The following is a 24,511-nucleotide window of genomic DNA, read 5'->3' as shown; positions in this document are numbered from 1 at the left end:
TAGGCCTTTGCTCACATTCCTCCCTTTGCTGAGAAAGATGCCTCTCAGCTCATCTTTCTGGGAAATTCCTAGACTGCTTTCAGTGAAAGCTCCACAGCTACCTCTGAGTATAGCCTGTCCCGCTGCAGCCCAGCAGGCCGGAGCCCTCCTTCTCCTAAGTCTCCACTCCATTTGTACATATCCTATTAGAGCAATTATGGCAGCAGATGGCAACAATTTATTTACACAAGACTCTTTATTTCTAAAAGGCAAGGATCACTTCAATTCATCTGGGCCTTCCTAGCACACAAGCCAGTGTCTGTATGTAATAGGGGAGCCAACAGTTAACCAGTCAAAGAATTCCTACAAGAGTGCCATGAAATAAAAGACTTATTCATCTCAAAACAATGCTGGAAGTAGTGTATCGAGGAAATTAGCATGAGGACAGTAGAAATTCCAGCACTTACTACTGGCATGACCTCGAGCAAATCACCTATCTTTCTGAGCTCGATCTCTTCATGGATAAATTGAGGAAACTGAACTGGGTCATAGCCAAGCAGCCCAGTTCTACAATTCCAAGCAACAATGGCTCTGTGTTTCTATACATACCTAGAACACATCATCTCCCCACTCAAACCACCTTTCTATCCCAAGGCTGCCTTTTTGTTTGTTTGTTTTGTATTTTCTGTACGTGGCATCCTTATCATATGAGCCATCCAGAGAGAAATTTCAGACAGACTTTTGATCCTTTGTCTCCTTTTCTCCCCACATTTGATCAACTGCCAAGCTAGTTTTTCTCAGTCCACAGTGAAATGAGAAAAAAAACAAAGTAATAGATATGCCTACAAGATATATACATATATGTATATTGTACATACACACAGACACTTGTCATTAGGTTTATGCCTATCTTTTTTTGGCAAAGGCTATGAAGGGTTACATCCCTCTTACTCTTTTTGGTATTAAAATATGAGAAGGGGCACCTGGGTGGCTCAGTGGTTGGGCATGTGTCTTTGACTCAGGGCATGATCCTGGGGTCGTGGGATCAAGTCCCACATCTGGCTCCTGCAGGGAGCCTATTTCTCCCTCTGTCTGTGTTTCTGCCTCTCCTTCTGTGTCTCTCATGATTAAATAAATAATCTTTTATTTTTTAAATCTTTTTAAAAATAAAAATAAATAAAATAAAATATGAGTAGAAGTGACACTAAATGATATTTTTAGTGTCTTGGCAATAGCACTGCAACCCTAACTTCCATGCCCTCAGCCACTTCCCAGGTCCCAGCTCTCCCTCCCACTTGCCTAGAGGACCTGAATAGCCTCATAACACCTCCTGCCTCTGGTCTCCAGTCCACATGGCATTTATGATCTGTCCTCTTCTTCTAGAATTCAAGAACTGGATGGCAGAGTTGTATCTGCTATATTCACTTGCTGTATCACCAGTGTCTAGAACACTACCCTGATACACAGAAGGCATTCAGAAAATAATTGTCCAGCCAAGTCAAGAACTTTTTAGACTGGCTCCCCAAAGCTCAACTCTAATCATACCACTGCCTCTTTCCCCTGCATCCCAAATCATACCTCTGACACCTTGGACAAGTTGTCTGGTTTCTCTGAACATCTCTCTCTGTAAAATGGGCAGATGTCATATCTATAACATGAGACTGCATGTGCAGTAAATTGGAACTTATTCCCTACCTTCAAGAATGTATACTGTAATGAAGATATAGTGCTCGCTTCAGCAGCACATATACTAAAATTGGAACGATACAGAGATTAGCATGGCCCCTGCGCAAGGATGACACGCAAATTCGTGAAGCGTTCCATATTTTTCTGAATCCAGCCATATGTCCCTCCTGCTGCCACTCTGTTTATGTCTCTTTTCTTTTCCTCATTCCCTTACCCTCATCCCTGGACAGTTGTCGCCCCCAGCGCGCGACAGCAGGGCGGCCTCCAGGAGGAGCCCCGCCGCTCAACGTCAGTTACCGACCCTGATGGGGAAGGATGTGCGACTTCCTTGGGCAACTCCGCCAGTGAAAAGCCGCCCTCACCCTGAACTCTCGCTCAGAAAAATCCCTCCCGACTTTCTCCGTGAAATAAAATTTCTTTCCTTTGTTTGCTGGGCTTGCTTACGGTTTTGCCATAGTTTGCATGCCCTGAATTGCAATTGTGTTATTCCCAAATAAATCTGTTTTTGCCAGTGAAAAAAAAAAAAAAAAAAAAAAAAAGAAGATATAAACCCAAAGCTCAACAATAAAAAATTTCAAACCCTAAAAACAGGTTATTGGAAGTCCATGTAAGATGAACTGCCAAAAAGCTGTAATGAGCAAAGAGGAACCCAAGGAAAGAGAGATAGATGTGGGCTGAAGTGGGCCACCCTCTTACTGTGCAAATCCCTCCTGCCACCCCATTACATCCAGGCATTCTGACAGGTGCTGGGGGTAGAAGGTAAGAAGAACAAAGTCCCTACCCTCAGGATAATTGCTCTGCAAGGCTTGGGACACAAGCACATTCAAAAAATAAAGATAAAAACATTGTGAAAAACCTGAATAAAAATTCAAATAAAAATATATTTCCAAAAGAGAATGATGGGGGGGGGGGGCAAAAAAATAAGCAATAAGAGTCTCATCAAGCATGAAAACTACTGATTTCTCTTTTCATCAGCACATTTGCCAAGAACCAGGAGATCCTTCCCTACAGGGGTTTTAAAGATTCCCTCCCAGTTTTTACCAATTTCAAAAGCCCTCAAAAATAGGCAGGAAGTTTTCACAAAGGAAGCAGCTCCCTCCCTACTATAGTTTTGAATTTCTTCCGAACTTCTCAATTATTTGCAAAAGGAGATAAAAGTGAAAGCGGAGAAGGAAAAAGAGATTCTGGAAAAGAATACAAAAAAGTATTGAGGAATTAGAGAAAAATTAAGGAATAAGTGGCATAACTCTCAAGTTCCTACGTAAGAACTCTGTCTATTGAGAGAGTCACGTATCATTGTAAAATAGTCTATTGACACCATAGCACAAACATTAAAAATAAGGCACCTACCAATAAAGAGACAATTGATAATACAACTGGCTGATTTTTAAAACAAGGATAGAGAAAAAACTATGCAAAAAGGCTAAAAATCAGAAACATATGATCATCTTGTTTTTCCAACCCAAATGCCAGTAAAAGGACTTACCAACTTTTTCCCTGATGCTACTACCAGTTGCCTCCACCGTCAAAGCAGATGCTTCACGTCTCCCAGAATAGAGCTGAAAGTCTGGGAAAAAGTAGTTGGGATCTTCTAGAATTGGGGTGGGACTACCAGGGCTGTAACACACAGGAGAAGGACCTGGGGAAGAAGCAAAGTGCATGTCAGTGCCAATAAAGTCCTCCTTTTCCTCCTTCCTGTGTGACTCATAAAAGCCCACGAGGCATTCTCCCACATTCAACTCAGAGCTGTCTTTTTGATTCATAAAATTCCAAAGTTACCATTCAGAATTATCACAAGTTCAGCCACCCCCCAAAATGACCCGAGAGGTCACAATAACAACCTTTAAGACACACTGAGTGAAGTCATGTTGCTTTCACACAACCCAGTACCAAGGGTGCCAGCAGCAACACCAACAAAAATCAAGCCCTTGACTGAACACGATGCATCCTCAAAATTCGGGATGGTCAAGGGGCAGAACAGAAAGGACGGGGGTGGGGAGGCCAGAGAAGGAAGGTAAAATGGGAAGAGCAGTTGTGTCACCACATACATAAAAGACACAGAGAGGGGCTGGCCCTATTGCCAGACCATGTGTGAGCAAGAGCCTTTCCTAGCCCAGGACAGAGCACTAAGCCCCACTCAAGGATTCTCGAGTCCCATGTGGCCGCGTGAGCAAGGGTCATGGATTCTGGTTCTCTGCCGAGCACTGGCCTCTCAGCTCCAGTTTATCTGCTTCACACACAAACTGGAGTGTGCTTCCTGTTCTAATTAAACGTGACAAAGTATTCAACCCTGCAGGCACCGAACACGAGTTACCACTACCATAACACTGATATGGACATACAACATCGTGGGAACGCTCTGCTGCACCCACCCAGGCTCTCTGGCCTCTGTGCACAGACTTCTCTGCTTAGGCACCACATGTAAGGGTTTTGTTTGTTTGTTTGTTCGTTTGTTTTTGTTTGTTTGTTTTTGCAAAAGGAGCTTAGTTTACTCTAGAGGAAGAATCGTGCTTTTTTTTCTAATTAAAATCCTTGACCAAATGATAATTCCATTAGAATAAAAAATGTTTCTCAGCTATAACTTCAAACTAATTTGAAAGTAACTTGAAATCTCCTCCTAGGTTTTATACACACACACACACACAATTTCTCACAAGGCCAAAGCTAGCAGTGAGTAGTTATTCTTAGGCCATAGATGGGGTTTACTCATCATCCTCCTCAGTTTCTTTACTTCAAAACACGAAGTAGTATTTGCATGTGTGCTCACATCTATCACAGACTAAAATTAGGAATCGTGGATGGCCTGGATCCTAAGGCAAATCCTGATGTGGCTTCTACTTCAGCCAGTGGAAATGTTGGTGGGAAATCAGAGAAGGGGGAGGTGCAATGCTGGCCGCACCTTACAGTGATCAGGTTTCCTCCAGACTTCCACAATTGGGATCTCCAGGGACAGGGCCCAGGCACTCCCCACAAAGCTGGAGGGAGAACAATGCACTGCAACAGGCAAAACTGCAAACATAAAGACCTTTCTGCACCCTTAGCCCCACCCCCACCAAATCAGCGTGAGGGAGGAGCTGAGGGCCCACACACTTCAGTTGAAGAAAGAGAGTGTGGTGTTTTCTCATAGTGGATCTGGCCGAGCAACGACATGTCCAAGCATACGACACCTTTGGGCAACACCACCTGTCACGCGACTCAGAAATGTGAGAGCGGAGAGCAATCTGCTAATGAAACTGAGGCCTAATTAAGGGTACATATGTACATGTGCACATGCATTTAAGGAGTGTGCAGGGTCTATGTGTGTAGATATATGCATTCAATATAGACCCTAGTTCAGAACTTCTGCACGAAGCCATTCTCATCCTCACGGTGAGACAGGGACCATGGGAACCGCCCCAAGCGAAAACATCCTGTGCCCGGGCGCTTTCTGTCCGGAGATCCTGTTAAACCGCTGGTCTCAGCACAACCAAGACGCCCCACCCAACACACAGGACCGGCTCCAGAAAGCACCAATGGGCGAATCGAAGCCCGAATCGCCTGCCTCAACCAATCAGGGTGAGGCCCTTCCAACCAATCACGATGGAACCCTTTGCCCGCCCCGCCCCTAATTAGCATACTAACCGGGCGTGGGAATCTGAGCGGGAACCTTGCAGCAGCAGGGCCTCCCTGCGGTTCCCCTTCCCGTCCCGGTCCCGTCCAGTCCGGCTGCTCTCCCGGCCGCTCTCCGGGGCGGGGTCTCCCTGCAGCCAGAGCGGCGGCCCCTCGCCTGTGCCCTTCACCTCGGGGTCCAGCCTCCTGTCTATCCCTGCGCAGCCCAAGAACCAGGAGCAACGACGCTGGCACAAATGGACTTTCCACACCTTATCCCAGGGCCTGCCATAGGCGAGCAGGGGCCAGGGGTCCAGGGCGCCAGGCCACCGAGCAGTGCCCGGAATCGCCGCCGGCCCCGTCAGCACAGAGGGCACCAGGGATGCGCCGCCTCCCACCATTTTGTCCAAAGGCCTCAATATTATGAAAGAGCGAAAGCACTTCTCACACACCGCAGACTGCGGGACGGGATGTCCAACTGCCTATCAACAATCACTTAAGATTTCTTTTTTTGTACACCCGGTGTCTCACGCATTCCCACTGCTGCCCCCGCTCCTTGGAGTGGCAGAAAGAAGAGCCCAGCAGACGACCAAATGGACCTGGCAGATAGGCAGGCCTGGGATCATGGTTCCACTAGGCCCAGAGAACCACGTGAACTCTCCCAACCCTGACACACCCTGCAGGAATCACTGTCTGTAGTGAGAAATCACCTGAAAGGCAGGTAAAATGACAAGAATGTTGTGCCACTCGGTCTGCTGCGTGAGATTCCTGGGCTACATGGCAAAAATATGAGGCCTCACCCTTAATCCCACAGGTACATAATCCTCCCCTTCCTACTCACCTTCAGAATCTTCTCTAGTAACTCCTATAGCACAAATTGAGTCTCTTTTCTTGTGCAATCGCAGATTTCGCGATCTACCCCACAGGGTCAAGGCTATCTAACGGAGAAACTGGAAGTAAACATGTGGCATACAATAACAGATGAGGGGAATGCTGTGGGCTTTGTTAGCATTCTCCATATCCATACCCAAGAGCAAAACTGGAGAGAGAAGCAGCCACCTTTCTGGACACTCCTAGATAACACTCCCACCAAGCCAGCCCCAGCCCCTTCACCCAGGGGCTCAGGAACTGCACCAGTTTTAGGCAGTACACAAGCCAATCAAGGATTCTGTGGACTCATAGTTGTCTCAGGGGTGTAAAGACTATTTCCACATAAGGTCCTCCTGACTTATTTACAATCACCTGCTTCTTTCAAACCAGTCCTTGTCCCAGAATTACCACTGACACAGCTTTCCTCTACATGGGGAAAGTGGAAAAGCAATGGAGAACAAGCTAAGGCCGGTGTAAAGGAGTCAGTTCTGTGTAGGGTCTTTCTTTGGGGAGGGGCACGCATGTGCCGTCCCTATGGATCAACATTTTTGCCCAATACTAACGATGATCCATCTCACCAAGAATGGTCCCTTCTTCTTTACCAAATCTGCATGGCATGTGTCAACAAGAAGAATCCTTTGCTGCTCTCTATGAGCATGACTGCTTTTGGCTTATTTCTAAAGCACTGAAAGCTTCCCTCCCACTATGGTTTTATGCTGTGACTTTCTTTGTAACTGTCCAGAGGCCTTTAAGTAACGTGACTCTGAACAAGACTTTTTTTTTTTTTCTTACTCAATATGGCCATAACAAAGGACCTCAGTGTGAAAGAAAAAATGAATTAAGGTAAAATGAAGTGAGTTTTCTGGGGTAGCCGAGAAGGACAAGAGCCTAGTGACCTCATCTGCTTCACTTCCACCATAACTAGTTACTTCCCTAAGATCAGATCTTGAGTCTGTAAAGAGGTGAAGAGAACAGGCTCAGAAGTGTCCTTAACGTTTAGACACTGGAGGACCTTCAATCTATCACCCCACTATCACCCAACACTCACAGAGTTGGGGAATCTCCTATCCTTAAATCCCATGACTAACAATACCACTTGCTTACACAAAACCGTTTTAGCTAAAGCTTCATGTCCAAATTTTGTTTGGTTTTCAAGGCTGCCTGCTACCAGGCCCCCGACTCTGCTGTCAACAGCCTTGGCGGTCCACTTGGCATCCCAGAGTCCTGTGAACATGTCACTTCATTTTCCAAGTTCCAGCTGGGAATGCCATCCCCCAGCTTCACACTCCTCTCCCCAAGTCCTTTATAGTTCACCCCAACAAAACTCACTCTACCTCCCGTCAAACACCACACACACACACACACACACACACGTACACACACACACAATGGCCTTCCTTACCTCAACTATGGCAGCAATTATAATGAGAAGCACACAACTTAGCATGTAAACCTCAAACCACCTGGTATTTTACAGCAGTCATTTAATATAGACTGGTGCTGCTCTCCTTGGGAAGCTGGAAGGCAGGTGCCAGACCCATACCTGCTACTTTCTGCAGGGAGGATGTAAAAGATATGCTCTCCTATTACTTGCTGACTGATGCAGAACATGGCATCGTCCTCTAGGATGGTCTCACTACCAGGTAGGAGTTTAAAGAAAAGGTCAAAGATCAGGGCACCTGAGTGACTCAGTGGTTGAGCATCTACCTTTGGCTCAGGGCATGATCCCTGGATCCTGGCATCGAGTCCCACAGGGGGCTCCCTACAGGGAGCCTGCTTCTCTCTCTGCCTATGTCTCTGCCTCTCTGTGTGTCTCTCATGGATGAAGAAATAAAATCTTTAAAAAGAAAGAAAAGGTCAAAGATTCCTCCAAAGCCAGTCTCTAGAGTTCCCGATGATTCCTTGCACTTTTCTGTTCCCTGAGAGAGCAGCACCCCCCCCCCCCCCCGCCCCCATCCCCTCTCCCGGGCTGCCAGTGGTGCTTTTTGAGAGGCAGGCCAGAGGCCCATTCCTCAAACCCTCCACTGACTGCAAGACAATTCCCAGGCGTTACTCCGCCAAAGCCCAAAACTCTCTGCCAGCCCCAAGTACCCCAAAACCTCTTAGTGCATTTAAAAACAACTTCACCATCTAGATTAGAATAAACTCCTATAACTTTGTAACAGATTTTAAACACAGCAACAAACAATTCTGTGGCTTCTACCATCCCTTTCAAAGAGCTAAGGAATTTGCTGAGTGTGCCAATGGTCTCAAAGTTAAATGTAAGCAACCAAGCCTGACTCTGGCAGAACTGGAGATTTTTCCGGGGGGACTGGACTACTCCACACAGGGAGACAGATGCCCTAGGAACAATGTCTAGAAGTGGCCTCAAGAATCCATGACTGGTGCCTGAAAAATAAAGGCAAGTCTGTTCACAAGTCCTCACCTGGGTTGGCCATCCATGCTATAGGAGCCTGAGGCCTGAGCGAAACACAGGTCATGGCACCCTGCTCTAGAACACCTGCATGCAGCACACAGGTTTTTAAACAGGAATCTCCGAGCACTGGACTAGCTCTTTCTCCAAGGAACCATTATTTGCAACCTAAGATGATGATGAAGAAGGGTGGGAGGGAGGAAGTTTTCTAAGATTCCCAACTTTTGTATGATATAGTCTTTCCCGGCACCAAATGTGAATTCTAATCCCTGGACCAATCTATCTGTTGTAGAAAACAGGTAGAATAATGAATGTGCTAATAGCTATTTAATTTAGACTTTCTCAAAATGGAATTTGTGATTTAAAGTGATGCAACGTTTAACTTTATAATTAGCTTATTTAGAAATATCTGAGATATTATCAATGTGAACCAAAATGCAAAATGTATGGTTAACCTTTAAAGTAACAATTGAGTTCAACAGGCCACTGTGCCAGGAGCTGTAAACACCAAGAAATGAGTAAGAACACCCTTGGTCTCAGGATATTATGATCTAGCTCTGGAGACAAATGTGCACACAACTACCTGAATTTCACTTCAGGGTAAGTGCTCTATTAAAGGGACACAAGACTTCGGAGGCCCAGAAGTAATTCATCACTACCTGTTGATTAGGGAGGTGATACTGAGCTGAAATGACAAGGAGAGACAGGTGAGCAGAATGGGGAAAAATGAGGAGGATATTAATCCGCAGTGGAGTGAGGAGAGGGTGCTAAGGAGAGAGATCGACACGCTGTTAAAGGGCAAGCACAGGGACTGAGTCATGAAACCTTTCATCTTTTTAAGGAATGGAGAGTTCAGTGTCACTCAGGTAGAGGTAGGGAGGATGACTCAGAATCCATGATTTAAGAGACCTTTTGAAAAGCTTCCTAAATTTTAGCATATTATTTTCATAACACTACAGAAATGCAAAATAATTTTGAAATTAGGTGACTCAACTGCCAACTGCTTCCTACCATATTCCTGAGAGTCAGTCACCTCTAATTAAATACTTTCAGTGTTAGGCAACCCTGAATTCACTGTGTACACCTTGGAGGTAGGTTTTCTCTCCCATTATAGAAGCTGGAAGGCTCTCTCTCTGTGTTCTAGGAACTAGGACAGCCTCCTAGGCTCACTCAACGGGATATTCCATCCAAAGACTTTGAATCTTGAGGAAATGACACAAAGACAAAGCATGTTGATAAATTACCTGTGGTAACATTATCACCAGGATTCCAGGGGCAGCAGTAGAGTGGTGGCTATGGTGGCCCACCCTCACAAGACAAACACCATATCCCTGGCTGGGCTCCTGGTGAATTATCACCAAGGTTCCTGCCCATTTTCTGGGCCTTCCTGTCCATTTGTGAGCTACCTAGTATACTTCCAATAAACTCCTCTTTTGCTTAAGTTAGCCAAAGTCACTTTGTGCTCACAATCAAGAACTTCTGAGAGAGACTCACATTTAAAAAAAGTAGTTGTTTTGGGATGCCTGGGTGGCTCAGTGTTTGAGCGTCTGCCTTCAGCTCTGCAATCCAGGGGTCCTGGGATCAAGTCCCGCATGGGGCTCTCTGTGGAGAACCTGCTTCTCCCTCTGCCTGAGTTTCTGCCTCTCTTCTCTCTCTGTGACTCTCATGAATAAACAAATAAAATCTTTTAGAAAAAAAAATTGTTCTGACCCCGCTCATAAAAGCTGAGCATTGTCTGTATCCTATGTACTATATGACTTAGCACAATCTGCCTTGAATTACAGTAACTCACCTCTATTGCCCCGAGTACCCTTTGTACAAACCCTAAAGAAAAACTTGAGTTCCCCCAAAGGTTCCTTCATCTGGAGGGCCTTTCTCTCTGAGTCAGAAAACACCTGGACACATAACTAGAGGCCCAGATGTATATGCTGACTATCCAGTAGTCATCTGAAGCTCTACTCAGGTGCCACTTCCTCTGGGAGGTCATCTGCCCCACCCCACAAATGTTTGTAGGCTCCCATCATGGTCCATACATATTTTTTTTAATTTTTGTCTTTATAAAGATTTTATTTATTTATTCATGAGAGACACAGAAAGAGAGAGAGAGAGAGAGAGAGAGAGAGGCAGAGACAGCAGGCTCCAGGCAGGGAGCCTGACATGGGACTTGATCCCAGGTCTCCAGGATCATGCCCTGGGCTAAAGGCAGCACTAAACCGCTGAGCCACCTGGGCTGCCCCACAGTCCATACATATTTATGCCACTACTAAACTACCTACATATTTAGTTTATATTTTTTCTCCCCCTGTTAACCCATAAGTTGACTAACAGGACTGTGTCTTATATCTCCTTTGTATCTCCAGTTTCTAACAAATAAAATCATAGTAAACGCTCAACACACATTTATTGCATCAATGAATCATCTGCATATGTTCATGGTACTTGGTTGTTTCTAGCACGTAATGGGCACTCAATAAATATATATTAACAGAATTAGGGTACATTTTTAAATAACCAGTTATAAACATATTCTTTATTCTATGGAGCTTAGCTCAAAGTGATTTTCTCTCTTTCAAACTAATCGGTAGACCTAAGCTTGGTAAAAGTTCCTGGGGAACAAAAACAAGAGAAAGCCATCTAGTGCTAAAGAGGGTTAATTACAAGTATACGATGATCCAGTTTGCGTAGGGGCTCTGTACAGGATTTTGGAAGGAAATCACATCATGGGATTCTGCAGCTCAAACACAAGCTGGCACTTAGAGGAAGGTGTTCTTTCATCCCGCCCAAGCCCTGCCGGTGAGCCCTGTGTCCTGGGTCTGTGCCCCAAATGCAGCCCTTGGCTCATGCTTCTTCAGATCTGGGGGCTGGAACAGAGTCAGGAGACCTCTGAGGGTGCCCAGTCCCTCACCATAAGAAAAAGGAATCAGCCCAGTCCTACCGACCACACAGAGTCACCACAAGTATACAAGAGTATCCCATAATAAAAAGATCTTAAATACAAAGAGAAAATCCCATTTTAATGTTGGATTTTAAAAGACAATCCAAAGGCTACTTAAGTATCTTGACTCAAATTGTACATAATATCAGAATTTATATTTCATGTTGATATATTTGGCATTTAACCTATCTAAAACTACAAGTACCTGGACTCGGGACACCTGAGTGGCTCAGCAGTTAAGCAACTGCCTTTGGCCCAGGGGGTGATCCTGGAGTCCTAGGATCGAGTCCCACATTGGGCTCCCTACATGGAGCCTGGTTCTCTCTCTACCTATGTCTCTCTCTGTGTGTCTCTCATGAATAAATAAATAAAATATTAAAAAAAAAAAGAACTGTACTTCAAAAAAAAATGTTTCTAAAAAAAAAGTACCTGGACTCCAGAAATTCCTTTCTTCAGATAAGTTTAAAAAAAAAATACCATTTTATTAAGGTATCACTGACATTTAAGAAGATGTACATATATAATGTATACAAAATAGGGATACAAGTTTGGGGACAAGTATACATCATCATCAAGGCCACAGACATATCCATCACCTAAGTCTTCTCCCAGCTCCTTTTTTAATTTTTGTTTGTCTGGTAAGAACATTTCACATATGAATTACCTCTTAGCAAGCATTAAACATAAAATATAGTATTTAGCTATAAATATAAACTACAGTATTGTTAGCTATAGGCATCGTGCTCTAGAGTAGATCTCTAGAGTTACGTACTATGATAGGTTTTAATAAATAGGCCCTATATTTACTTAAATAACTGAAATTTAAATAATCTTTAATCAATCTCGGGACCATAATAAAGGTCTTCTTTTGGGTGGAACACATTATGTTCCCACTGAGAAAAAAAACACAATCACTAGCATGTGAGCTCCATTGCCTAAATGTATTTCTACCACTGCAGGTAGACAGTAAGTACTTAAGATTTTCTGAACAAAGGAAAACAGGATGTAAAGCCTTAAAATAAACCCCAAGACACAAGATGGCAACATGAATGTATAATTGTGCTTCTCAATGGAGCGAGGAGAGAAGAGGCTCAGACACCTGTGGCTGGCCACCAGGTCCCTCCAGCTCTTGGGGTCCTGTTAGCAAGGCCACTGCAGCTGGCAGGCACAGCATGTCTGTTGGGGGGGCATCTCTCCTGGGGACTGGGACTTCTACTCTAGGTCAACGCTGGCTCACAAATGGACTTCATAGTTTAAAGCAACCAATGTTCCACAAGAAACAAAACATCCTTTCAGCATTAAGAGTATAATCAATAGTAGCAGGAGCTACCACTTAAGGAGGGCCTATTAAGTATAGAGATGGTACAAAAATCATCATGTTTAATTATCATCATGCTATTCCCATTTTGTAGGTAGGAATACTAGGCTCCCAGTGGTTAAGTAATGCAGAGAGGCACAGAACAGGCCAAACAGCACAGACAAAATCAAAGCTCTTTTTTGCAACACCATTCTGCCTTCCAAAAATCCCTCAACAAAGCACACTTAATCCTGAGTCCTTTATTTCTGCCTAATTTCTTACATTAAAATTAGGGTTGTTTTTTTTTTTTTTAAGATTTTACTTATTTATTCATGAGAAACACACAGAGAGAGGCAGAGACATGGGCAGAGGGAGAAGCAGGCTTCCTGTGGGGAGCGTGATGTGGGACTTGATCCTAAGACCCTGGGATCATGACCTGAGCCAAAGGCAGACAGACACTTAACCACCAGACACTGAGCCACCCAGGTGCCCCAAATTAACCAGACACTGAGCCACCCAGGTGCCCCAAAATTAGGGGTTTTAATGATATGCTCTTCCTTGTGGATAATGGGGAAAGGTACTAGGAAAGTTTCTCTCCCTGAATATATGAGGCAGAAAGGGAACCAGAATTATCTTATTTGTGCTATTTTTCTTAAAAGCTTATTGCAATGGCACACTCCTTGCCAATTACCAGAACACCAAGGCAACTGATGAAGCCACCGCTCCTCATCCCTTTCATTTAGCCACATACTGTTTTCACAATGGTGTCTCCACCATCATGCCACATGCCAAACCTGTGCTGTGTCTGCATCACCCATGGTACATGTTAAAAATGTCACTTCCAAGCCCCCATGTCAGACCTGTAAATCAGGATCTCCACAAGTGCAGACCAGAAATGAATTCTTCACAGTCAATTTGAATGCAGAGTCGGGTGTGGGAAGCTTATACTTCTCTGCCATACAAGTGCTGATATAACATACGCACTCTGGAAAAGTTGTGATAAACTGAAATTTTGTAAATTGACCCCATTTGAATAGCCAAAACATGATGGATCTGATGAACCCAAATGAATAAGATGACTCTTTCTAAAACCAACCAACCAAACTGCACTGACTCTTTTGGTAAAGAATTCTTTGTGTAATTTTGTTACTTTTCAATAAATTCAGATTCAAAGTCAATAATTTTAGTGTCCCTGTATTTCATTACTGTTAACCTGAGTGACGAGGTCAAAGGATAGCACTATTTCAGTTACATCTAAAATAGTGTTATAAAGATACAATAAAGTGTAACAAAAAATACATCCAATGCAACCATGAGGTCATGAAGCCTGTGAAAATGCCTACCATATTTTATGACAAATGCTTGCTAAATCTGAAACTCAAAAATCACACAGCCAACTATGCTACAGAGTCATGCGAGATAGGCAGCTGCCTAATTTTATACAGAAGGAAGGCACAGAAGGTAACATTATGGAGCAGAACATGATACACACATTATCTCAGGTAATTCTCACATCTTTGAGAATTAGGTCTCATTATTTCCTCTTTACCTAAACAAAAACATAAATGACATGCTCTGGGTCACACAGCTCACAGCCCTAGGGCTGAGATGCAAATTCACCTGTGACTATTCAAAGCATTCCACAGAACTTAAGTGGTATTTTAAAGCACCTTAGATATCTGTGATAGTATTTGGTTTCCTTATAATTCATATACATTACAAAAGATCATCAGTCTGTGAACTTTATGAGCAGCAAAATGCAGAATTACTCACTCATTCATTCATTCATTCATTCATTCCACAAAGGTCCATGACATTTAGCATCTGCCAGGGGTGAGACAGTGCCTGATATGAGGATCCGAACGTGGGGATCCCTGGGTGGCTCAGCAGTTTGGCACCTGCCTTTGGCCCAGGGCACGACCCTGGAGTCCTGGGATCCAGTCCCGTGTCGGGCTCCGGGCATGGAGCCTGCTTCTCCCTCTGCCTGTGTCTTTGCCTCTTTCTCTGTGTCTATCATGAATAAATAAATCTTTAAAAAAAAAAAAAGATCCAAACGTGACAGGCTAGTGAGAGAGGCAGACATAGAAGACAGACAACTGCCCAACAGTGCACAAATGCAAAGACACAGGCTCAAGGTGGCATGGAGTGGTGAGAAGGCATGGCAGTCCATCTCAGGGCAAAGATTCCGGAAACTGCTTAGGAGCTACACTTACCTCTTTATTCTCATTGGCCTAGTGATTCGAGATCAGGGATACCCCTCTAAATCTGTCAAGAGTTACAGTTTCTCCCTAGGTCTACACAAAAGCATACACACTAATTTCACACAGTTCACAACTCTATGAAGCCTAAATGAGGATTATCCTCATTTCTCAGATGTGGAGACTATAGCAGTGAGAATAACTTGCCTTAAGTCACACAATTAGCAAACCGCAAAACCAGGATTCAAGCCCAGCTGGTCTAGCTCCAGAGCATACACAGTGTTTATCCCTATACCAACAGTGCTCAAACTTTTTGGTTTTAGGATCTCTTTTACACTCTTAAAAATTACTGAGGACTCAATAAACTTTTTTATGTGGGCCATATCTATCCATATTTGCCATGTTAGAAAATGAAACTAAGAAATATTTAAACATATGTTAATTCATTTAAAAATAATAAAAACCCCATTCTAAGTTACAGGAAATATTTTTTATGAAAACTCATTTAAAAAAAAACCCGGGGGGGGAGGGGCAAGATGGCGGCAGAGCAGGGTCTCCAAGTCACCTGTCCTCAACAAATTACCTAGAAAGCATTCAAATCATCCTGAAAATTGACGAATTCGGCCTGAGATTTAAAGAGAGACCAGCTGGAACGCTACAGTGAGAAGAGTTCGTGCTTCTATCAGGTAGGAAGACGGGGAAAAAGAAATAAAGACACAAAAGGCCTCCAAGGGGGAGGGGCCCCGCGAGGAGCCGGGCTGAGGCCGGGGCGAGTGTCCCCAGGACAGGAGAGCCCCGCCCCGGAGGAGCAGGAGCTGCACCAACCTTCCCCGCGGAAAGGCCTCCCGGGGAATTGGAGCAGGATCCCCAGAAAGGCGGGGATGCCCTCGGGCTCCCTGGGACAGTAACAGAGGAACTGCGCCCCGGGAGATGCGCCGAGCTCCCTAAGGGCTGCAGCGCTCGGCGGGACCCGGAGCAGCTCGGAGGGGCTCGGGCGGCGGCTCCGCGGAGGGGGCTGCCGGGCTCCGGGAACAGCTCGGCGGCGGCTCGGGCGGCGGCTCCGCGGAGGGGGCGGCGCGGCTCCGGGAACAGCTCGGCGGCGGCGGCTCGGGCGGAGGAAGAAGCTCCGCGGAGGGGGCGGCACGGCTCCGGGAACAGCTCGAAGGGGCTCGGGCTGCGGCTCCGCGGAGGGGGCTGCGGGGCGGGAGCGCGAATCCAACAGCGCAGGCCACGGAGCACAGGGCGCCGGGACACAGCCCAGGATCCGGCCTACCCAGGGACAGGCAGAGGCCGGGAGGGTCCAGGACAGCGAGGACGCTCCTGCCTGGAACTGAGCAGATCAGCGGCCCCGCCCCGGAGCCTCCAGGCCCTGCAGACGGAGAGCCCCGGAGCTACTGCGGGGGCTGACTTCAGGGTCCCAGAGCTGCCCCCGCCACTGTGGCTTCCTCACGGGGCGAACACCCCCCACTGAGCCCTGCACCAGGCAGGGGCAGAGCAGCTCCCCCAAGTGCTAACACCTGAGAATCAGCACAGCAGGCCCCTCCCCCAGAAGACCAGCGACACGGACCAGTTCCAAGGGAAGTCAAGGGACTTAAAGTACACAGAATCGGAAGATACTCCCCCGTGGTTTTTTTTGTTTTGTTTTTTTGTTTTTGTTTTTGTTTTGTTTTTGTTTTGTTTTGTGTTTTTTTCTTTCTTTTTGATTTCTGATTGCTTCCCCCACCCCACCCCACCCCTTTTTTTTTCTTTTTTCTCCTTTCTGTCTTTTTCTTCTCTTTTCCCCCTTTTTCTTCTTCTTTTTTTCTTTTTCTCTTTTCTTTCCTTCTCTCTCTTTTTCTCCTTTTCCCAATACAACTTGTTTTTGGCCACTCTGCACTGAGCAAAATGACTAGAAGGAAAACCTCACCTCAAAAAAAAGAAACAGAAACAGCCCTCTCTCCCAGAGTTACAAAATATGGATTACAATTCAATGTCAGAAAGCCAATTCAGAAGCACTATTTTACAGCTACTGGTGGCTTTAGAAAAAACCATAAAGGACTCAAGAGACTTCATGACTGCAGAATTTAGATCCAATCAGGCAGAAATTAAAAATCAATTAAATGAGATGCAATCCAAGCTAGAAGTCCTAACGACGAGGGTTAACGAGGTGGAAGAACGAGTGACATAGAAGACAAGTTGATGGCAAAGAGGGAAACTGAGGAAAAAAGAGACAAGCAATTAAAAGATCATGAGGATAGATTAAGGGAAATAAATGACAGCCTGAGGAAGAAAAACCTACGTTTAATTGGGGTTCCCGAGGGCGCCGAAAGGGACAGAGGGCCAGAATATGTATTTGAACAAATCCTAGCTGAAAACTTTCCGAATCTGGGAAGGGAAACAGGCATTCAGATCCAGGAAATAGAGAGATCCCCCCCTAAAATCAACAAAAACCGTTCAACACCTCGACATTTAATAGTGAAGCTTGCAAATTCCAAAGATAAGGAGAAGATCCTTAAAGGAGCAAGAGAAAAAAAGTCCCTGACTTTTATGGGGAGGAATATTAGGGTAACAGCAGACCTCTCCACAGAGACCTGGCAGGCCAGAAAGGGCTGGCAGGATATATTCAGGGTCCTAAATGAAAAGAACATGCAACCAAGAATACTTTATCCAGCAAGGCTTTCATTCAAAATGGAAGGAGAGATAAAGAACTTCCAAGACAGGCAGGAACTGAAAGAATATGTAACCTCCAAACCAGCTCTGCAAGAAATTTTAAGGGGGACTCTTAAAATTCCCCTTTAAGAAGAAGTTCAGTGGAACAATCCACAAAAACAAGGACTGAATAGATATGATGACACTAAACTCATATCTGTCAATAGTAACTCTGAACGTGAACGGGCTTAATGACCCCATCAAAAGGGGCAGGGTTTCAGACTGGATAAAAAAGCAGGACCCATCTATTTGCTGTCTACAAGAGACTCATTTTAGACAGAAGAATACCTACAACCTGAAAATAAAAGGTTGGAGAACCATTTACCATTCAAATGGTCCTCAAAAGAAAGCAGGGGTTGCCATCCTTATATCAGATAAATTAAAATTTACCCCGAAGACTATAGTGAGAGATGAAGAGGGACACTATCTCATACTCAAAGGATCTATCCAACAAGAGGACTTAACAATCCTCAATATATATGCCCCGAATGTGGGAGCTGCCAAATATTTAAACCAATTAATAACCAAACTCAAGAAATACCTTGATAATAATACACTTATACTTGGTGACTTCAATCTAGCTCTTTCTACCCTGGATAGGTCTTCTAAGCACAACATCTCCAAAGAAACGAGAGCTTTAAATGATACACTGGACCAGATGGATTTCACAGATATCTACAGAACTTTACATCCAAACTCAACTGAATACACATTCTTCTCAAGTGCACATGGAACTTTCTCCAGAATAGACCACATACTGGGTCACAAATCGGGTCTGAACCGATACCAAAAGATCGGGATAGTCCCCTGTATATTCTCAGACCATAATGCCTTGAAATTAGAACTTAATCACAACAAGAAGTTTGGAAGGACCACAAACACGTGGAGGTTAAGGACCATCGTGCTAAAAGATGAAAAGGTCAACCAGGAAATTAAGGAAGAATTAAAAAGATTCATGGAAACTAATGAGAATGAAGATACAACCGTTCAAAATCTTTGGGATGCAGCAAAAGCAGTCCTGAGGGGGAAATACATCGCAATACAAGCATCCATTCAAAAACTGGAAAGATCTCAAATTCAAAAGCTCACCTTACACATAAAGGAACTAGAGAAAAAGCAACAAATAGACCCCACCCCCAGCAGAAGAAGACAGTTAATTAAAATTCGAGCAGAACTCAATGATATCGAGACCAAAAGAACTGTGGAACAGATCAACAGAACCAGGAGTTGGTTCTTTAAAAGAATTAATAAGATAGATAAACCATTAGCCAACCTTATTAAAAAGAAGAGAGAGAAGACTCAAATTAATAAAATCATGAATGAGAAAGGGGACATCACTACCAACACCAAGGAAATACAAACGATTTTAAAAACATATTATGAACAGCTGTACGCAAATAAATTAGGAAATCTAGAAGAAATGGACGCATTCCTGGAAAGCCACAAACTACCAAAACTGGAGCAGGAAGAAATAGAAAACCTGAACAGGCCAATAACCAGGGAGGAAATTGAAGCAGTCATCAAAAACCTCCCAAGACACAAGAGTCCAGGGCCAGATGGCTTCCCAGGGGAATTCTATCAAACATTTAAGGAAGAAATCATACCTATTCTACTAAAGCTGTTTGGAAAGATAGAAAGAGATGGAGTACTTCCAAATTCGTTCTATGAGGCCAGCATCACCTTAATTCCGAAACCAGACAAAGACCCCACCAAAAAGAATTACAGACCAATATCCCTGATGAACATGGATGCAAAAATTCTCAACAAGATACTAGCCAATAGGATCCAACAACACATTAAGAAAAATATTCACCATGACCAAGTAGGATTTATCCCTGGGACACAAGGCTGGTTCAACACTCATAAAACCATCAATGTGATTCATCATATCAGCAAGAGAAAAACCAAGAACCATATGATACTCTCATTAGATGCAGAGAAAGCATTTGACAAAATACAGCATCCATTCCTGATCAAAAACCCTTCAGAGTGTTGGGATAGAGGGAACTTTCCTCAACATCTTAAAAGCCATTTACGAAAAGCCCACAACAAATATCATTCTCAATGGGGAAGCACTGGGAGCCTTTCCCCTAAGATCAGGAACAAGACAGGGATGTCCACTCTCACCACTGCTGTTCAACATAGTTCTGGAAGTCCTCGCCTCAGCAATCAGACAACAAAAAGACATTAAAGGCATTCAAATTGGCAAAGAAGAAGTCAAACTCTCCCTCTTCGCCGATGACATGATACTCTACATAGAAAACCCAAAAGCCTCCACCCCAAGATTGCTAGAACTCATACAGCAATTTGGTAGCGTGGCAGGATACAAAATCAATGCCCAGAAATCAATGGCATTTCTATACACTAACAATGAGACTGAAGAAAGAGAAATTAAGGAGTCAATCCCATTTACAATTGCACCCAAAAGCATAAGATACCTAGGAATAAACCTAACCAAAGAGGTAAAAGATCTATACCCTAAAAACTATAGAACACTTCTGAAAGAAATTGAGGAAGACACAAAGAGATGGAAAAATATTCCATGCTCATGGATTGGCAGAATTAATATTGTAAAAATGTCAATGTTACCCAGGGCAATTTACACGTTTAATGCAATCCCTATCAAAATACCATGGACTTTCTTCAGAGAGTTAGAACAAATTATTTTAAGATTTGTGTGGAATCAGAAAAGACCCCGAATAGCCAGGGGAATTTTAAAAAAGAAAACCATATCTGGGGGCATCACAATGCCAGATTTCAGGTTGTACTACAAAGCTGTGGTCATCAAGACAGTGTGGTACTGGCACAAAAACAGACACATGGATCAATGGAACAGAATAGAGAACCCAGAAGTGGACCCTGAAATGTACGGTCATCTAATATTCGATAAAGGAGGAAAGACTATCCATTGGAAGAAAGACAGTCTCTTCAATAAATGGTGCTGGGAAAATTGGACATCCACATGCAGAAGAATGAAACTGGACCACTCTCTTTCACCATACACAAAGATAAACTCAAAATGGATGAGAGATCTAAATGTGAGACAAGAGTCCATCAAAATCATAGAAGAGAACACAGGCAACACCCTCTTTGAACTTGGCCACAGTAACTTCTTGCAAGATACATCCACAAAGGCAAAAGAAACAAAAGCAAAAATGAACTATTGGAAAAAAAAAAAAAAAATGAACTATTGGGACTTCATCAAGATAAGAAGCTTTTGCACAGCAAAGGATACAGTCAACAAAACTAAAAGACAACCTACAGAATGGGAGAAGATATTTGCAAATGACATATCAGATAAAGGGCTAGTTTCCAAAATCTATAAAGAACTTATTAAACTCAACACCAAAGAAACAAACAATCCAATCATGAAATGGGCAAAAGACATGAAGAAGAATCTCACAGAGGAAGACATGGACATGGCCAACATGCACATGAGAAAATGCTCTGCATCACTTGCCATCAGGGAAATACAAATCAAAACCACAATGAGATACCACCTCACACCAGTGAGAATGGGGAAAATTAACAAGGCAGGAAACCACAAATGTTGGAGAGGATGCGGAGAAAAGGGAACCCTCTTACACTGTTGGTGGGAATGTGAACTGGTGCAGCCACTCTGGAAAACTGTGTGGAGGTTCCTCAAAGAGTTAAAAATAGACCTGCCCTACGACCCAGCAATTGCACTGTTGGGGATTTACCCCAAAGATTCAGATGCAATGAAACGTCGGGACACCTGCACCCCGATGTTTCTATCAGCAATGGCCACAATAGCCAAACTGTGGAAGGAGCCTCGGTGTCCATCGAAAGATGAATGGATAAAGAAGATGTGGTCTATGTATACAATGGAATATTACTCAGCAATTAGAAATGACAAATACCCACCATTTGCTTCAACGTGGATGGAACTGGAGGGTATTATGCTGAGTGAAATAAGTCAATCGGAGAAGGACAAACAGTGTATGTTCTCATTCATTTGGGGAATATGAATAATAGTGAAAGGGAATATAAAGGAAGGGAAAAGAAATGTTGGGAAATATCAGGAAGGGAGACAGAACATAAAGACTCCTAACTCTGGGAAATGAACTAGGGGTGGTGGAAGGGGAGGAGGGCGGGTGTTGGAGGGGAATGGGTGACGGGCACTGAGGCGGACACTTGACGGGATGAGCACTGGCTGTTTTTCTGTATGTTGGTAAATTGAACACCAATAAAAATTAATTAAAAAAAAAGAAAAAAAAATAAATAAAATCTTTAAAAAAAATAAATAAAATCTAGTTTGTCTGATAAAAAATAAAAAATAAAAAAATAAAAATAAATAAAAAAAAACCCAAGTCATTTCTAAAACAAAAAGCAGTCAAAACACTATTATGTTATAATTTTTGCAAACTTCTTTAATGTCAGGCTTAATAGACTGCTAGATTCTCATATCTGCTTCTGCTTCAATCTATTGCTGTGTGATTTTGAGCTGAAGCAGATGAAGGAAATCTGGCCTCATTCAAATACGTAATCGGAAAAAAGAGGAGTATTATGATAGCCTTTCTAGATGACTGTGACTACTCTTTGAAATAATACCAAAACTCAGCAAGTGCTAATTTCTTAAAGGTGGTTGCAATGTGAAATATAAAACTGTACCAGTGACCTTGTCTTGGATAATCCTCTAAATCCATTGGTCCATCTTTCACTTTGGAGGGAGCTTTCTTTACCCATGATTTCATAATTTCATACATTGGTCACTTGGAAAAACAATCGTTCACTGAACCATGCAAATCTTCCATACAAGGAAATATTTCAAGTATGTAACATCAACAAAATCATATACCATGGACTGAGATCATCAGAAAAGTCTTCTGCGTATTAGGAAGCTATCAAGCTCAGAGTGCCAAATCCAAATTCTCCAAAATTCTAGTTTTCACTTGAAAGTTTGAGTTTTAGCACTGGCAACAAATAGTGGCCACTGATTTTTTTTTTTTTAAATGACAGGCTCCCTTTATTTATTTCCTTTTTAAGAAAACAACTACCAAATACCCAATACACCAAGAAATCAGAATTACCAGAGTATTAAAAGATTTAAAGAATAACAGACACAGAGGAGAAAACAGTCACCAAATGGAAAGAAAAGAAAAAGGGAACCAATTTTTCTCATTTTGTCTTGGCAAATCTGTTTCTTAAGCAGTGTAAGAATCCAGATGCTACGATTTATTACCTCCGTGCTGAGCAAATGAGTTAACTTCTTGATGCTCATTAGCTTATCAGGAAATGGAGACAGTATTTGGACCTACTAGTCATTGGACCTACTACATAGGGCCATCATGAAGATTGAATAAGACAGTGCATGTAAAGGGCTATGAACAGTGTTCTAGCACATGGTAAGTGCTCAGTGCATTTTAGATTCTTTGTATGAGAATGGGGAATGGAACAGGAATCAGTGCTATAAAATCCGCTTTCAAGAAATGATCAAATGAGGGAGCTTTTTCAAAACAGCACGATGCTAGAGCAGATCAAAGACGAACACATTTAAAGTTTTGTTTAGGTCAGACTGCTCAGGAAACTGACAAACAAGATGAAAATTACATTTCCAATTTTCCAAGCACTTGGGTGGAGAGGTCTTACAATATACAATTTCTCTGAAAATAAACTTAATGGTGCAGTTCTACTATCAAGAGACCAAAAGAATACATACATGGTGTCATCCAAAGGCTCTTCAGTATTCCTACCTTGTCTGTCACCTAGGTGGACCTGGAGAAGGTATCAGGAACCAGGCTCTAACTTAAACATGCCCAGCTGGAAGCTCCTCTTCAGACAGAAGGCCAATAGAATAGTTACTGGGAGGTGTGGGAGGAAGGAGGAGAATTTGTCCTCTTCCCTAAGCATTACAAATACAAAGTAAAAAAAAAAAAAAAACAAAACAAAACAAAAAAAACTCTCTCTTCTTCTTCCACAGTGAATATTCCATAATGAACATTTCTGGAGATTGTGAATCTCAGGTCTGAATCTAATACAAAGGTCATCGATGTGACCACTGATTTCACTGCTGCACTGATGAGCTTTCAGCTTTGTTTAATGGAGAGATATAGTTACATATTTTTTTGGAGATGTATAGTTATTGATAAACACCATCATACTCAATGTTAAAAAACAGAGCTTTCCCTCTAAGATCTGGAAAAAGACAAGGATGTCATCTCTTACCACTTTTATTCAATATGGCATTGGAAGTCCTAGCTGCAGCAATCAGATAAGAAAAAGAAATAAAAGGCAATCAAATGAGTAAGTAAGAAGTAAAACTATTACCGTGTGCAGATGATACTAAGTAGAGAAAACCCTAAAGATGGTACCAAAAAAACTATTATTACTGGTGAGTGAATTCAGTAAAGTTGCAGGATGAACAGAATTAAGAGTCTGGGACTGTTTTGTTTTTGTTTTTTTTAACTTCTTAAACTGAAAGAGTAAACAACGTGTCATAGATTCCTAAATGCTTTTTCTTCATGATTAAATAAGGCAGACTTTACAACAAATCATGATGCATAATTAGCGCTAGTTTTCCACTGTTCTTCCCAGATTGTACAACTCACTCAATCCAAGAGGAAACTGAAAGGCAAATGTAGACACAATCTGTGCTGTTGCCATAGAATGTGCCTGACACAACCCCACCTGGTGGCTTTCCAAGGGCTCCCTGCCCTCATCCGAGAGAACCTACTGAATCTGATCTGTGCACATCACTCACTATTCCAGCCACACAAGCTTCCTCAAGTTCCTCAAAAGCTCCACAGATGAACACATCAAAACTAGCCTCAAGTTCCTCAAAAGCTCCACAGATGAACACATCAAAACTAGCCTCAAGTTCCTCAAAAGCTCCACAG

At 43.1% G+C, this 24,511-nt stretch overlaps 1 protein-coding gene and 1 non-coding gene across 12 annotated transcripts in view; one reads left to right on the top strand and one right to left on the bottom strand.

Moving 5' to 3' along the window:
- Nucleotides 1–24,511, bottom strand: part of AMOTL1 (angiomotin like 1) — a 155,661-nt gene that overhangs the window by 65,968 nt on the left and 65,182 nt on the right. For all 11 annotated transcript variants that reach the window (XM_072726208.1, XM_072726210.1, XM_072726211.1 and 8 more), the window contains one exon: nt 3,152–3,304. In XM_072726208.1, the coding sequence (XP_072582309.1) occupies nt 3,152–3,304 (153 nt within the window). The remainder of the gene's footprint in view (nt 1–3,151; nt 3,305–24,511) is intronic.
- On the top strand, nt 1,706–1,809 carry LOC112915888 (U6 spliceosomal RNA). The gene has a single exon (XR_003234178.2). It is a non-coding gene; the product is annotated as a U6 spliceosomal RNA (small nuclear RNA).

The sequence above is a fragment of the Vulpes vulpes genome, chromosome 11 (genome assembly GCF_048418805.1).
Source record: "Vulpes vulpes isolate BD-2025 chromosome 11, VulVul3, whole genome shotgun sequence".
NCBI classification, from domain to species: domain Eukaryota; kingdom Metazoa; phylum Chordata; class Mammalia; order Carnivora; family Canidae; genus Vulpes; species Vulpes vulpes.
This window is presented reverse-complemented; position numbering and strand designations above follow the sequence as displayed.